Source organism: Carlito syrichta, unplaced genomic scaffold, assembly GCF_000164805.1.
Source record: "Carlito syrichta isolate Samal-C Ts95f unplaced genomic scaffold, Tarsius_syrichta-2.0.1 Scaffold309876, whole genome shotgun sequence".
NCBI classification, from domain to species: Eukaryota; Metazoa; Chordata; class Mammalia; order Primates; family Tarsiidae; genus Carlito; species Carlito syrichta.
In genome coordinates, this window is record NW_007253972.1 from 316297 (window position 1) to 331491 (window position 15195).

The 15195-nt window shown below is 36.2% G+C and overlaps 1 protein-coding gene across 3 annotated transcripts in view; it reads left to right on the forward strand.

Annotated features, from left to right (window-relative positions):
* The window catches only part of ZNF451 (zinc finger protein 451), a 91245-nt gene that overhangs the window by 55117 nt on the left and 20933 nt on the right, over window positions 1–15195 (forward strand). For 2 of the 3 annotated variants that reach the window (XM_008068116.2, XM_021717586.1), the window contains 4 exons: window positions 4176–4329; window positions 4843–4990; window positions 10134–11728; window positions 13556–13699. In XM_008068116.2, coding sequence (XP_008066307.1) covers window positions 4176–4329; window positions 4843–4990; window positions 10134–11728; window positions 13556–13699 — 2041 coding nt within the window. The remainder of the gene's footprint in view (window positions 1–4175; window positions 4330–4842; window positions 4991–10133; window positions 11729–13555; window positions 13700–15195) is intronic. The other variant, XM_021717588.1, reaches the window with a different exon arrangement.

Consider the following 15195-nt stretch of genomic DNA (forward strand, 5'->3'; position numbering starts at 1 on the left):
TATACAGATGTGGGGTACAATTCAGGGTTAGGTATACAAACATTGATCATGCAGGTACCCTTGTTGATGAGGTATGCCCCTCCTTCCCCTAGCAGTTTCCCTCAACTGCCAGTCCCACCCCCCCTTCCCTGACAGTTTTCCACTACTGCAGTCACTTTCTTATAGCATTATAATTGTTCAAGGTCACCTTATGAGTGAGAACATATGGAACTCAGTTCTTTGTTTCTGTGATAAATCACTGAGTATGAACAACTCCAAATCCATCCAATTTGCTGCAAAGTCCATATATTTGCCCTTCTTTTTGGCTGCATAATATTCCATTGTGTATATGTACCCCATTTTTTTTTTTATCCAGTCCAGCTTCGATGGGCAAACCAACACGGTTGGTTCCATGTTTTTGCTATTGTGAATAGAACTGCAACAAACATATGTGTGCAGGTATCTTTTTCGCAGAATAATTTGAGTTCCTCCGGGTATATTCCCAACAGGGGAATTGCTAGGTCATATGGAAGGTCAATTTCTAGTTCTTTCAGAAATCTCCAGACTGTTTTCCAGAGAGGTTGTACAAGTTTGCATTCTCACCAGCTGTGTAGAAGCGTTTCTTTTTTTCCACATCCTTGCCAGCATCGGTTGTTGTTTGTTTTATTAATGATGGCCATTCTTACAGGGGTTAGTTGGTATCTCAATGTGGTTTTGATTTACATTTCTCTGATGATGAGTGAGGCTGAGCACTTTTCATGTGTCTGTTGGCTGCCCATATATCTTCTTTTGAGAAGTGTCTATTCATGTCTTTTGCCCACTTTTTAAAGGGGCTATTTGTTTTTTCCCCTTCAGTGCATTTGAGTTCCTTGTAGATCCTAGATGTTAGGCCTTTGTCAGATATACAGTTGATGAATATTTTTTCCCATTCTGTGGGCTGTCTTCCTCTCTCTTGATGGTTTCTTTTAAAAATATGGAACGCTTCACGAATTTGCATGTCATCCTTGCACAGGGGCCATGCTATTCTTCTCTGTATCGTTCCGATTTTAGTATATGTACTGCTGAAGCGAGCACTTAACTGTCTTTTTAAATTTAGCTATCCTAGTAGGTATGAAGGTGCTATGTTACTGTGGTCCTGCTTTTTTTGATACACAAATTTGTATAATGTATTTTATTTTAATGTTACCAGGAATATGATAACATGGTGGTTTCTTTTGCCCATGTTAACCCTGGCATGTCTCCCTTTCTTTTCTCTCTCCTTTTTTAAAATAAACTTTGTTTTAAAACTTTTTTTAAAAAAAAGGAATTTGCATATAACTTACCAGATATCTTATTTCCCATTCTTTCCTTCAATTTGTAGCAGGCATTTACCTTATGCCTTGTTTTTGTAATAGATACGATTTAATAAAATTTTATGTAGAATCACAGTTTGGTTCCAGTGAACAAATCATTTAAACAAGCTTTATATTGAATTCATTGATAACCCACAAACTAAATGATTTTATTAGTTTGGGGTTTTCAAGTAGGAAAAATGTGTATAAATTGGTAGTTAGTAAATGTCTTTATTGTTCTTATCATTTAGAACCTTCTAATTGGAATAAAAATGTCTTATTTTTCCTGTGTGGCACTTACCAAGTTAAAACAGGAGCTGGGGCAGGAGGGAGTAGTGATAACAGCATAGAATTTATAGCCAAAGATGTAAAACTGGGTTTTAGTGGTAGGTTTGTCTCCTCTGGGGGTGCAACTTGCATGGGGATGGGAAAGTGGGAATTTGCTTGGTTTATCTGCATTTCAATTTTTTGTGTGTAGTTAATGAAAATGGTAACTTGTGGGTTTGTTAAAAGGATTAAGTGGATAAACATGTTCAGAATCCTTGTGGGATGCTTTATGTGGACTCAGTGTAAATAATAAATTTTTTATCCCTCCTCCTGTTCCATCTCATGTGCACTATGCAACTATTCTAATAGTCCTAGTATTAATGGTAGAAAATTTAAGAAGACACAGTACAGTTTTTAAGGCTATTACCCTAAAAACCATTAACAAGAAGTTAAATTATGTTGATAACAAATACATACGTTTATACATACACATATAAATATACACTTTTTGAATTTCCAATTTTAGGATAGAGGAGGCTCCAGGTCTGGAAACTTAGAAGCTAGATAAGACATACCTATTTGACTGTATCAAGCTTAAAAAGTGATCCATAAAAAACAAAATTAATAGACAAATGTTTGGAAAAGTATTTGCAAAGTGAGACCAAATGTCAAGAACAAAGGACTGATACAAATTGACGAGAAGGGGAGAAAACAAAACAATTGAAAAATCAAGCTAAAGGATATGAATAAGAAATTCACAGAACATGTCTGTTTTTGTTTTTGTTTTTATCGGGATCTCACTCTGTTTTGCAGGCTGGAGTGCAGTAGCACAATCATGGCTTACTGCAGCCTTGATCTCCTGGGCTCAGGCGATTTCCTGCCTCAGCCTCCAGAGTAGCTGGGACTACAAGTGTGCACCACTATGTCCGACTAATTTTCTTATTTTTTTTTTGTCCAGACCAGGTCTTGCTATGTTGCCCAGGCTGGTTTCGAACTCCTGGCCTCAAGCTACTCCCGCCTTAGCCTCCTAAATTGCTCGGATTACACGTGTGAGCTACTACCCCTTATCTACAGAACACTTCTGGATAGGAAACAAATGTATGAGTGCATGAATAAATGCTCGAACTCACTTGTAGACTGGAAATGCAAATTAAAGAAACAATGAGTATTACATCTGTCAGACTGGCAAAAATGAAAAAGATCCATAATACCTGTTACTGCCAGGCTCATTCAGTACTAAGAGATTTATGAATTGGTAGAGCCCTTTTGAAAAGGAGTCATATAATATCTCTTTATGTCCAAAAAGGATTCCAAGAAACCTGAAACTTATTTATAAAAAATTGTGTATTCTTACATGTTTTAACTTCAGTCACCCTCGAAGTATTCTCCTTACGATGACATCTATGGAGATGCTTTGTTCACTGCTCAAAACAGTTTTTGAACACGTCAATTTTTATGCCTTTTAGTGCTTCTGCAATTTTTTTCCACCTCTCCCACTTTCACAAAACATTTCCCTTTGAGGACTTTTTTCATCTGGGAAAACAACAAAAAAAGTCACTTGGGGCCAGATTGGATGAATAGGGAGGGTGGGGCATGGGGTCATGCCATTTTGGGTCAAAAACTGTTGCGCACTCAGCGCTCTTTGGCAGCTGTGCTCATACATCACCCATCATGAAATGGGCAAATGCTTGAAAAAATCTCCAAAAAAAGAAAATTGACGGAAATGAATGTGTTGTCTCACAACAACGCTAGCTGGTACACTGATGGTGATGGGTTCCTAGAACACTACCTAGCAGGGGAAGCCATTACTACGAGGGGCCCACCTTTCAAAAAGTCATTCCTGTTTTTTTGAGGTCCCCTCTCATACACTCTTTAGCTCTATAGAACCACTTCCTATAATGAAAAAAAAAAAAAAGTAAAGATACATATTCAAGGACCACTGTTTATGGTGGGAGAAAAAAACACCTAGAAACAAGTGATTGACTTAATTGAATAAATCCATACCATGGCAGGGTTTGAAACCATTAAGCAGCTTGAATTAGAGTGATACCAGTTGATTTTTAGGAATTTCCGTTAGGTATCATGGAATGAGACAGCTAATAGGCAGAAGGGTCTATAAGATGATAATATTTACAAAATAATGACATTCCCCCATATGTTTATTTCTATATATCTTTGTAAATGATTAAGCATGGAGAGATTTATAGAATGATACATATTGTAAGCATCGGTTGTAGGGTAGGGTGAACAGAGCAAAACATTAGAAAAAGTATATGTAATGTGATCATTTTTATGCATTTATATAATATTACATATGAATATATATGTAAAAGCAAAAAATATATAGAAAGCAAATGTGCTTGTATTTTTATTATCACAGAAAGATGGCCAAACTTTATTTTTCATGAATAAAACTAAAAATTGTACATATGGGACCTCGTTTATAATAAACATTACATAATTCAACTCAAGGAAGAAAAGTTTTCATGTTAAAACAATATTCCAAATAAATGATAAATGGAAAAGTTTGAATGTTGATTTTAAGAAATTTAGTATTGATTTTAGTTGTCTGTAATATGACCTTGTCTTATATTTTAGGAAGCCACAGATGATGGACATAACAACACCCTTCTTCCACAAATTATTCAGTGTTTTGCGTGTCCAAATTGTTTCCTTCTTTTTAGAAGCAAGGATGAGTGTTTGAAGCATATGTCTGGAAAAAATCATTTCCATCAGAGTTTTAAACTGGGTGGTATGTTAATACTCTCTTTTGCTGAAAATTATTAAATACTTTAATCTTTGCTGATTCACCATACTTCTCTGATCATTTTTGATGTTACTTATCCTCATCTTAGTTTTAGAACCATGAAAGTAGAAAAGCATCTCAATTCTTATTTTTTAAAAAAAGATTCCCAATATTTATTTGCACCTTTGAATAAGGTTTACTTACTTTGAGGAGTAAAGAGAAACTTAGAAAGAAAACATTTATTTAAAGTAATGTTTTGTTGTATCTATGATATTTAGGAAGTTGGGTTTTCTCTGCATTTAAGACTCAAATTTTAATTTGAGTGTGAGTAAAGCATCCTTTATACTTAAGGCTAGAAAGTAGCTTCCCTTAGATTTTTATCAAATAAATGAATAATGATATTTGATAAAAACATCTTTTTATTTACTCTAACCAATGTTGACAAAGGCAGAGGGGCGGATGGTTGGTTTACACTATATTCCAAAAACTTTGCAAGTTATGGTTTATTTTATCTTTCAGATGAAAAGAGAATAGCACATCCAATATCATTTCCATCTTTTGCAAAGAAACTTTTGATCTCTCTGTGCAAAGATGTTCCATTTCAAGTCAAATGTGTGGCTTGCCACCAGACACTGCGCTCTCACATGGAGCTCACTGCCCACTTCAGGTTTGTATGGGTCTAGTTCTAGGCTGTTAGGGAATCTTGGTGAGCTATTTACCAGTAAAAGGATTCAACAAACACTTTTCTATTTCATGTTTCTCTCTTTTTAACATGAGAATCTACATTTGCCTGGGAGTTAACCAAATTTAGCATAGTAAGAGAAGTTTTTAGAAGTGTGGGAAAAGTGGATACTGATATCGCTGCAAATGTAAAACTAACAGTTCTGAGTGTTTGTCTTCTGTGAGGGACAGTAGGAGAGATAAAGGTTAAAAGGGAACCTTGGCCCGCGCCTTCGGGAAGCTGAGGTGAGTGGATTGCCTGAGCCCGCAGGTTCGAGACCCGCCTGGGCAACTTGGCAAGACCTCATCCCTACAATAAATCAAAAATTAGCCGAGCATGGTAGCGCGTACCTGTAGTTCCAGCTACTTGGAAGGCTGAGGTGGAAGGGTCGCTGGAGCCCAGCAGGTCAAGGCTGCGGTGGCCAGGAGCGGCCACTGCACTCCAGTCTGGGCAACAGAGTGAGACTCCAACTCAAAAAAAAAAAAAAAAAATTGAACATTGGCTTTAAGTCAGCCAGAATGCAAAGTATTTTATATATGGAAAAGATTAAATCTCAATGTAAGGCTAAATTTATCAAGTCATCAAGAAGGAGTCTAGTATGATTTGTGTTTGCCATGGTATCTGTGAGATTAATTCCATATTGTTTAGTACATTGTTCCTTTTTATTGGTAATGTCTTGATGAATAGAAGCATTTCATCTCATTAAGCATAATTTATTGATTATTTTCTACTCTTGTGGTCTTACTTTCCATGTCTTGTCTAAGATATCTTTGTCTGCTCTTGCTTTGAGAATATAGTTTATCTAGCCGGGCGTGGTAGTGCATGCCTGTAGTTCCAGCTACTTGGAAGGCTGAGGTGGAAAGATCGTTGGAGCGAAGCAGGTCAAAGCTGTGGTGGCCGGGAGCGGCCACTGCACTCCAGTCTGGGCGACAGAGTGAGATTCCGACTCAAAAAAAAAAAAAAGAATATAGTCTATTTTTTTTAAGTTCAGCTTTGATGTGTTTAGCTTTTATTTCTATAATCTATCTCACATTTTTGTTGATTTTCTTAAAAAAAAGTGTTTGGTTTCACTGATGTTCTCTGTTGTTTGCCCATTTTCTAGTTCATTAATTTCTGCTCTTTAAACTTTGAGTTTAATTTGCTTATCTTTTCCTAACAACTTAAAGTTGAAGCTTAGATTGACTTTGAATCGTTGTTTTCAATATAAACATTTAAGAATATAGGACCAGATGTGGTAGTTCATCCTTGTAATCCCACCACTTTAGGAGGCTGAGGCAGGAGGATTGCTTGATCGTGCTGGGCAACACAGTGATATTCCTTCTCTATAAATAAACAGATAAACACAGTGCTACTCCTTCTCAATAGATAGGTAGGTGTAGATAGATAAAATAAGTAAGCCAGCCAGGATGGATGGATGGATAAATAAATAAGCAAGCAAGCAAGCAAACCAATCAGGAGAGTTTAAGATTACAGTGAGCTATAATCACTCCACTGCCCTCCAGCCTGAATAACAGATTGAGACCCCGTCTCTAAAAAACTGTATTTATAAATACAAATTTGTCTCCAAGAATGCTTTTCTTACGTTCCACAGATTTTGGTAAGTTGTATTTTCATTTTCATTCACTTAAAATACTTTATTTCCTTAAACAACCATAGTTATCATAAGACCCAGCAATTTCTACTCCTCAGCAGGTAAGATAAATGAAGATATATTTCCACACAAAGACTTGTACATTTGTTTAGAGGAACATTGCCCATAATAGCCAAAAAGTGAGAACAGCTCAAATGTCCCTCAACTGACAAATGGATTTTTAAGAAAGGATATGTACATACAATGTAATGTTACTTGGTTATGAAAAGGAATGAAATACTGATACATGCTACAACCCCAGCGAATTTTAGAAACATTATGCTAAGTGGAAAAGCTAGTCACAAAAAATCCACTTATTATATGATTTCATTAATATGAAATTCTAGAATAGAGAAATCTATATAGAAAAGTCATAGCTTAGAGCTCAGTGGTTGCTTAGGGTTGGGGAACATGGAGGAAAGGAAGGGAGGGAGGTGAGAGCTGAAGGATCTGGGGTTTCTCTGTGACATGATACAATCTTCTAAAACTCACTGTAGTGATGGTTACACTTATCTGTTAATATAGGAAAAACAATGGAAATTGTATATCCTAACAGAATGAATTATGTGGTGTGTGAATTATGTGTCATAACACTGTTTAAAAAATTTTTTTTAATGTTATCTTTTCGCTTTTGATTTCTGCTTTAACCTGTATATTTATTAGAAATGTGTTAACTTCTAAAGTTTGACTTCTTACATTTAGGGATTGACTTTTTAAGCATTTAGATTTTTTATTATTTCTTATACCTAATTTAATTCTACTATAATTAAAGACCATATTTTGTATAATTTTCCTTTTTAAAAATATATGAAGTGTATAGAATGATAGCAGGTCTGTTCCCTTTGGAGTTTAGTAGTGATGGGAAAACAGTTGAAGTACAGTTGTTCCATTTTTTTCCTCCCCTAGAGCAGTTGATTTATTTTTAGTTAATTTGTGGAATAGTGTGCGGTTTTTTTAGCCTAGTTCTTTGGTGCAAAAACAACCATGGGCATGCTGTTTTCCTGACATAAAATTTAAAGGTTTTTTAAAAATTATTTTAAGCCGGGCTCGGTGGCTCAGCCTATAATCCCACGCCTTTGGGAGGCTGAGGTGAGTGGACTGCCTGAGCCCGCGGGTTCGAGACCCACGTGGGCAGTGAGACTTCATCTCTACAATAAATCAAAAAAAAATCAGCCGGGCGTGGTAGCGCATGCCTGTAATTCCGGCTACTTGGAAGGCTGAGGCGGAAGGATCACCGGAGCCCAGCAGGTCGAGGCTGCGGTGGCCAGGAGTGGCCACTGCACTCCAGTCTGGGCGACAGAGTGAGACTCCAACTCAAATAAATAAATAAATAAATAAATAAATAAATAAATAAAATAAAAATTATTTAAAAAATTTTAAAAATATGTAGATTTAGGGGGTGTGGTTTTATTACCATGAGTACATTGCTTAGTGGTGAGGTCTGGGCTCTTAGTGTACCTGTCATTGAATAGTGAGGATGGTACCTAATAGATAATTTTTAACCCTCACTCTCCTGTCAACCTCCCACCTTTTTTGAAGTCTCCAGCGTCTGTTATTCCACTCCGCACATCCCTGTGGACCCGTTGTTTAGCACTCTCTTATAAGTGAGAACATACAGTATTTTACCTGTTTCTGAGTTATTTTACTTAGGATGATGGCTTCCAGTTCTATCCATGTTGCTGCAGAAGGCATGATTTCATTCTTTTCTTATGGCTGAGTAGTATTCCATGGTGTGTGTGTGTGTGTGTGTGTGTGTGTGTATTATATTTTCTTTATCTAGTCATCCATTGACAGACACTTAGGTTGATTCATGTCTTTGCTATTGTGAGTGCTGCTATAAACATATGAGTACAGATATCTTTTTGATATAAGTATTTCTTTCCTTTGGGTAGATACCCAGTAGTGGGATTGCAGAAGTGAATGACAGTTTTGTTTTTAGTACATGAGAAATTGTCATACTGTTTTTCATAGAAATTGTAATAATTTATATTTCTACCAACAGTGTATAAGCATTCCCTTTCTTCACAGCCTCATCAGCATCTGTTGTTTTTTGACTTTTTAATAATAGTCATTCTGATGGTATAAGATGATATCTCATTGTAGTTTTAATTTGTATTTCTCTGATGATTAGTAATGTTGAGTATTTTTTCATATGTTTGTTGGCCACTTCTGTATCTGCTTTTGAGAAGTGTTCGTTCATGTCTTTTGTCCATATTTATGGTTATTTTTTTTCTTGTAGAGTTCCTTATAGATTCCAGATATCAGCCCGTTGTCAGATGCAAATATTTTCTCCAATTCTTTAGGTTGTGTATTTAGTCTGTTGATTTTTTTATTTTACTGTGCAGAAGGTTTTCGATTTAATTAAGTCATTTGTCTGTTTTTGTCTTTATTGCATTTGCTTTTGAGGACTTGATCATAAATTCTTTGCCTAGGCCGGTATCCAGAAGAGTAGTTTTTCCTAGGTTTTCTTCTAGGATTTTTATAGTTTGAGTTTTTACATTTGAATCTTTAATCCATCTTGAGTTAATTTTTGTATATAGTGAAAGGTATGGATCCCATTTTATTCTGCATATGGCTAGCCAGTGTTCCCAGCACGATTTATTGAATAGAGTGTTCTTTCCCCAGTGTATATTTGTGTCAATTTTGTTGAAGACCAGGTGGTTGTTGGTATGTGGCTACCTATATGAGGTTCTCTGTTCTGTTCCATTTATCTGTGTGTCTATTTTGGGGTTACTATAGACTTGTAGTATAAAAATGAATCGGTTCTTAAAGAATAAGTAAAAAGTTGTCTAGAATCTTACCATAGTGTTCCTTCATACAGTTTCATTACTATGGAGAGTCTAATAATTTTCTTGTTTGTTAAGGTCCTCTATCAGTATATTTAATACTGATTTTAGTATTCTAAATTTTGCCTAATTTTTTTTTTCAATCAGATCCTCACTCTGTCACCCAGACTAGAGTACAGTGGCATGCTCACAGCCACTGCAGCCTCGACCTTCTGGGCTCAGGTGATCCTTCTGCCTCAGCTTTCCAAGTAGCTGGAACTACAGGCACATACCACCATGCCCAGCTAGTTTTTTGATTTATTGAAGAGACAGGGTCTCACTATGTTGCCCAGGCTAGTCTCGAACCCATGGGCTCAGGCACTCCTCTCACCTCAGCCTCCCAAAGTGCTTGGATTACAGACATGAGCCACCGTGACCAGGCTGAATTTTAAAAAATATCTTTAATCTAGTTTAATCTACTCTTTTATATTTTGGTTAGAAGTAGACAAAATGTAGATAATACTCAGATATTTTGAGATGATAGAACATCATTACATGATCTGCATCTTTATTAAAAAGTATCTTTTAGTACTTATTTGTATGTTGGTTATTTTATAATTCCTGCAGTGAAATGCAGAGACGATATATTTAAAAAATACTTATGAAAGAGTTTATTTTTGTTTATCCAATTTAGAGTTCGTTGTCGAAATGCCGGTCCTGTAGCTGTAGCTGAGAAGAGCATTACCCAGGTTGCAGAGAAATTCATATTAAGAGGTTATTGTCCAGATTGCAACCAAGTCTTTGCAGATGAAACCAGTACCCGAAATCATAAGCAGAATTCAGGACACAAAATCCGAGTCATTAACTCAGTGGAAGAATCGGTCTTACTTTACTGCCACAGCAGCGAAGGGAACAAACATCCTTCTGACGTGTATTTAGATCATTCAAAATTTTCATCACTTAAAAGAACTATGTCGGTTAAAGAATCTAGCTCACAGGATTGCAGTGCCATTCCAAAAAAGAAGATGAATTTAGAAGATAAAGGCCATGAAGGTGTCGTTTGTGTCCAGAAAGAAAAGTCAGTAGTTAAAACTTGGTTCTGTGAATGCAGTCAACGATTCCTAAGTGAAGATGCGGTGGAAAAACACGTTTTCTCAGCAAACACGATGTGTTTTAAGTGTGTGGTCTGTGGGAAGGTATGTGAAGACTCAGGGGTCATTCGTTTACACATGAGCCGGATTCATGGAGGGGCACATTTAAATAACTTCCTTTTCTGGTGTCGGACATGCAAAAAGGAGTTAACAAGGAAAGATACTATCATGGCACATGTGACTGAATTTCATAATGGACACAGATATTTTTATGAGATGGATGAGGCAGAAGGTGAAACTTTGCCATCGTCCTCTACAACATTGGTGAGTAATTTGACTGCTAACAAACCTTCCTCAACTATTACTATTATTGACCATTCCCCAGCAAACAGTCCTCCAAGGGGCAAGTGGCAATGCCGAATTTGTGAAGATATGTTTGATTCCCAAGAATATGTGAAACAGCACTGCATGTCTTTGGCAAGTCACAAGTTTCATAGATACAGCTGTGCACACTGCAGAAAGACTTTTCATAAGATAGAAACATTATACCGACATTGTCAAGATGAGCATGACAATGAGATAAAGGTTAAATACTTCTGTGGACTTTGTGATCTTATCTTTAATGTGGAAGAAGCATTTTTGAGTCATTATAAGGAGCACCACAGCATAGATTATGTGTTTGTGTCAGAAAAAACTGAAATTTCAATTAAAACTGAGGATGATTTTCCAGTAATAGAGACCAGTAACCAGTTAACCTGTGGTTGCCATGAGAGTTACATCTGTAAAGTCAACAGAAAGGAAGATTATAGTAGATGTCTCCAAATCATGCTGGATAAAGGTAAACTGTGGTTTCGCTGCAGTTTGTGTTCAGCAACAGCGCAGAATTTAGCTGACATGAGCACTCATATCCATCAAGCGCACAAAGAAAAGAGTGGCGGGGAGGAGCAGCAGTATGTCATCAAGTGCGGCACCTGCACCAAAGCATTCCATGATCCTGAGAGTGCACAGCAGCACTTCCACAGAAAACATTGCTTCTTACAGAGACCCAGTGTGGCTCAGTTTGGATCTGAAAAATCAAGCCTGTACAAGTTTACTGCCAGTGTACGTACAGAGAGAAAACTGAAACAGGCAGTAAACCACTCCAAAAATGTAGAGATGGAAAAAGGAGCTGAGAATGACCTAAGCTGTCAGAATATAGGTAATGCTTTACAACTCTGTGCAAATTTTATATGCTAATATAGAAAGCCACATACAGTGTACCCACCGTTTTTTGTGGAAGTTAAGGATTCAATTTTGAAGTGAGAAGCATGATAGTTTCTTGATGATATGTTAGTTAATTACTATGATAGATACATTTTAGGGATTTGTATTCCTACTACATTTATCCGCTTTCTAAACTTAATGGCACAAAGAGTATATGTTGGCTTTAAATAATATGTATTTGAGATATGCTTTTCTTTTACAAGAGGAGCGGGAATTTTGAAGATGATGGAAGTTAATAGTCTCTCCAAAAGTTAGATTTGAAAGTTATCTTGGATATTACTGTTATTTAGATTTTTCCTATTTAGGTTCACTAAAAAATCAAATGAATTATTTTTGTTTCTGTTTGGCCTTATCCTTTAGCGTGAGAAATCTTAAAGGTCATTTTAGCACTTGCATGTTTTTGTTACTATTTACTTGGAAGCAAAGCTTTAACATACAGTTAAAATAACCTTTGGAAGTAGAGTTAAAAGTGGTAGCAAAAAACCAGGAGGGAAATTGAGGTGTGAATTCCATTGTTTGTACTTACTCTTGACTTTCTTTCTTCCATTTGATAGGGCTAATTAAGTCTAGAAGGGTGTTATTTCTTAAATTTTGTTTAGAAATACAATTTGTTTTGTTTAGAATATAATTTTAAATCTATATTCTTTCAGATTAATATTAACTCTCGGTGAGTTATACAATATAGTATGAAGACAATGAAAACGTGGAAAATTTCAGCTAGTAAAATTTTTTTATGAACCATTGAATTTTTACAGGCTTGCTCTAGAACATATGTGGATCTCTACATCACCTTTAGTCATGGCATGTTTTCAGTGAGAAAGGGTTAAATCATGTACTACCTAGTCACAACATTTTATGTTCTTGTCTGCTTTTCTTTTGCTCTTATTTTTCCTATTTTGGAAGTTTGTATCAGTCTGTGTTTGATAGAAGATGTAGTATCTAAATCTACGATTACCAACAAAATATATAGTGTGACTGGTAAATGGGGGAGTGGGGTTGGACGTAGACTTGAGGAAACCTGTGTTAGAGTAGAAGCTATCCACTTTTGAAATAATACATTTTGAGGTTTGGATTGCTACCACTGGAAAGCAAGGGCTTGTCAAAATGGAAAAAGTATGAAACAAGGTAAGGGGCAAGGGAATGAGAGTTGGAGAATGAGGGAGGATGAAAGAAGAACCAGAGAGAACCAAGAAAGATGTGTTTATGGTGGGAGGTGGCAGTGCCACTGGCACCTTTTTCTAGCATTACTTTATGACAGCAGAGTTATTTCTGCTCTCTAGGGTGTTTAATTGTAGAGCTGAGGGCTGCTAATAAATCAGTCTTAGATTAGAAAAAGAACCAGATTCTGGTGTTGGGAATGCTATTAATAGGTATCCTTAGAATTTTATATGGATGGTACAAAATTTTAGTTATTAAAAACCTTACAACTTGGTCTTATAGCTCTTCTAGTATGTTGATTTTTAAATAAAAATTCCTTCTATAAGTGACTTTTTTAAAAGCCTTAGGGTCAATGGGAGATATCTGCAACAAGGATATGTAATCAAATTTATGAAATATTCAGAATTTTTTTTCCTGATTGAAGTATAAACTGTGTTATGTACAGATTTGGATGTCACAAAAAATTTTAGATAGACATTCAAGGTTTAACATTCAAGGTTAGTATTTTTGTATATTAGGCCTCTAATATTTTTAGACGTGGGAGCTTAGAATGATTTTGGCAAATTCTTACTAAATTCATGTTAACACTTCTCTCTTTTTTCAGAGGAAGAAATTGTTGAGCTTCCAGATTTGGATTACCTGCGAACCATGACTCATATAGTTTTTGTAGATTTTGATAACTGGTCAAACTTTTTTGGTCATCTACCAGGGCATCTAAACCAAGGAACATTTATTTGGGGCTTTCAAGGTATGATTAATAAGAAACACACTTGAGAAAACCCTTTTTCTACCCCTTAGAATATGGTTCACTTTAAAAGGTTCCTCTTAAATGAATAGAACATCAGAACATAATAATATTGTTATTTTGCCTTTTTGTTACTCTAGAATATATTTCTCTGTACGTGTCTCTGTGGTAAATGTTAGCTCTATTAGGTGACTCAAAGTTTATGAATCTTTTTATACAGATTGAAAAAGTCTTTATTTAACACCTACAATTTGCTAGACACTTTGCTTCGTAATATAATACTGATTATTATAGTTTTTCTTCTCTTTTAAAAGACAAAGAAGTGGGCTAAGAAGTTTAATTTTTTTCAAAGTTTTAAAACTAATAAATCGTAGTTAATTTTCGAAATTTGGTCTCTTAGGTGCAGAACTAGTATTATTTTCACCATAACTACCATAAATGCCATAACTGCCTCGGTTTACTCTTGTCATTCTTTTTTTGTTGTTAAACATATATATTATGTGTTTTTATTAATATAATTAACAAATTTTACAAAAATGAACACACTGAGATATTTGGAGATAGCAGGATAAAAGGCCAGCAACCACATGTACCCTGTGCTTCAGGTAAAAACACATACTTCCTGACTTTTGATCTCAAGTGCTGTCTACCTAAATGAGCATGTCCATGAGGACTTGACCTCCAAGTTTCCCTCTCTCCTTTTCACAAGTATTTCCAAGACTTTTTGCCACAGCAGAGAGAGAGAGAGAGAGAGAGACGATGTCATGAGATTTGGGGATATTTCCTTTATATGATTCCACACCAGGAAATAGTAACCTTGGCATACACACTTATATATGTGAGTAGAAACTAACTCTCGGCCTTCCTACTTGAATAAAGGGCTGGCCAGAGGAAAGTGATAGTGAAGGGGCTTAGGATGAGAGGAAAAGGTGAGCCAGGAGTAAATTCTGGGGACTGCATATTTGCCTCTTGTCTGTCCTGTTAGGACCTAACCTAGGTTGCATGTCCACTCTTGACAACTCCTACCTCTCCCCACATAGATAAACTATAAGACAATTGCTATGATATTTTGTGAAGAAGGCTATGAGCCAGTGAATATTCAACTGAGTGATATCATGTAATAAAGTTCACAAATGTTTGTTGCTCAATGGAACATATAGGTTACATATATTATAATTTAATAAAAAGCACTTTAAGAGACCCACAAAACTAAAAAAAGGTTCTGTTATTGTTATTCTTCAAAATTACATTTTTTTTTTTTGAATTGGAGTCTCACTCTGTCGCGCAGACTGGAGTGCAGTGGCCGCTCCTGGCCACCACAGCCTCAACCTGTTGGGCTCTGGTGATCCTTCTGCCTCAGCCTTCCGAGTAGCCGGAATGACAGGCGCGCGCTACCACACCCGGCTAATTTTTTGATTTATTGTAGAGATGAGGTCTCGCCTGCCCAGGCGGGTCTCGAATCCACGGGCTCAGGTAATCCACTTACCTCAGCCTCCCAA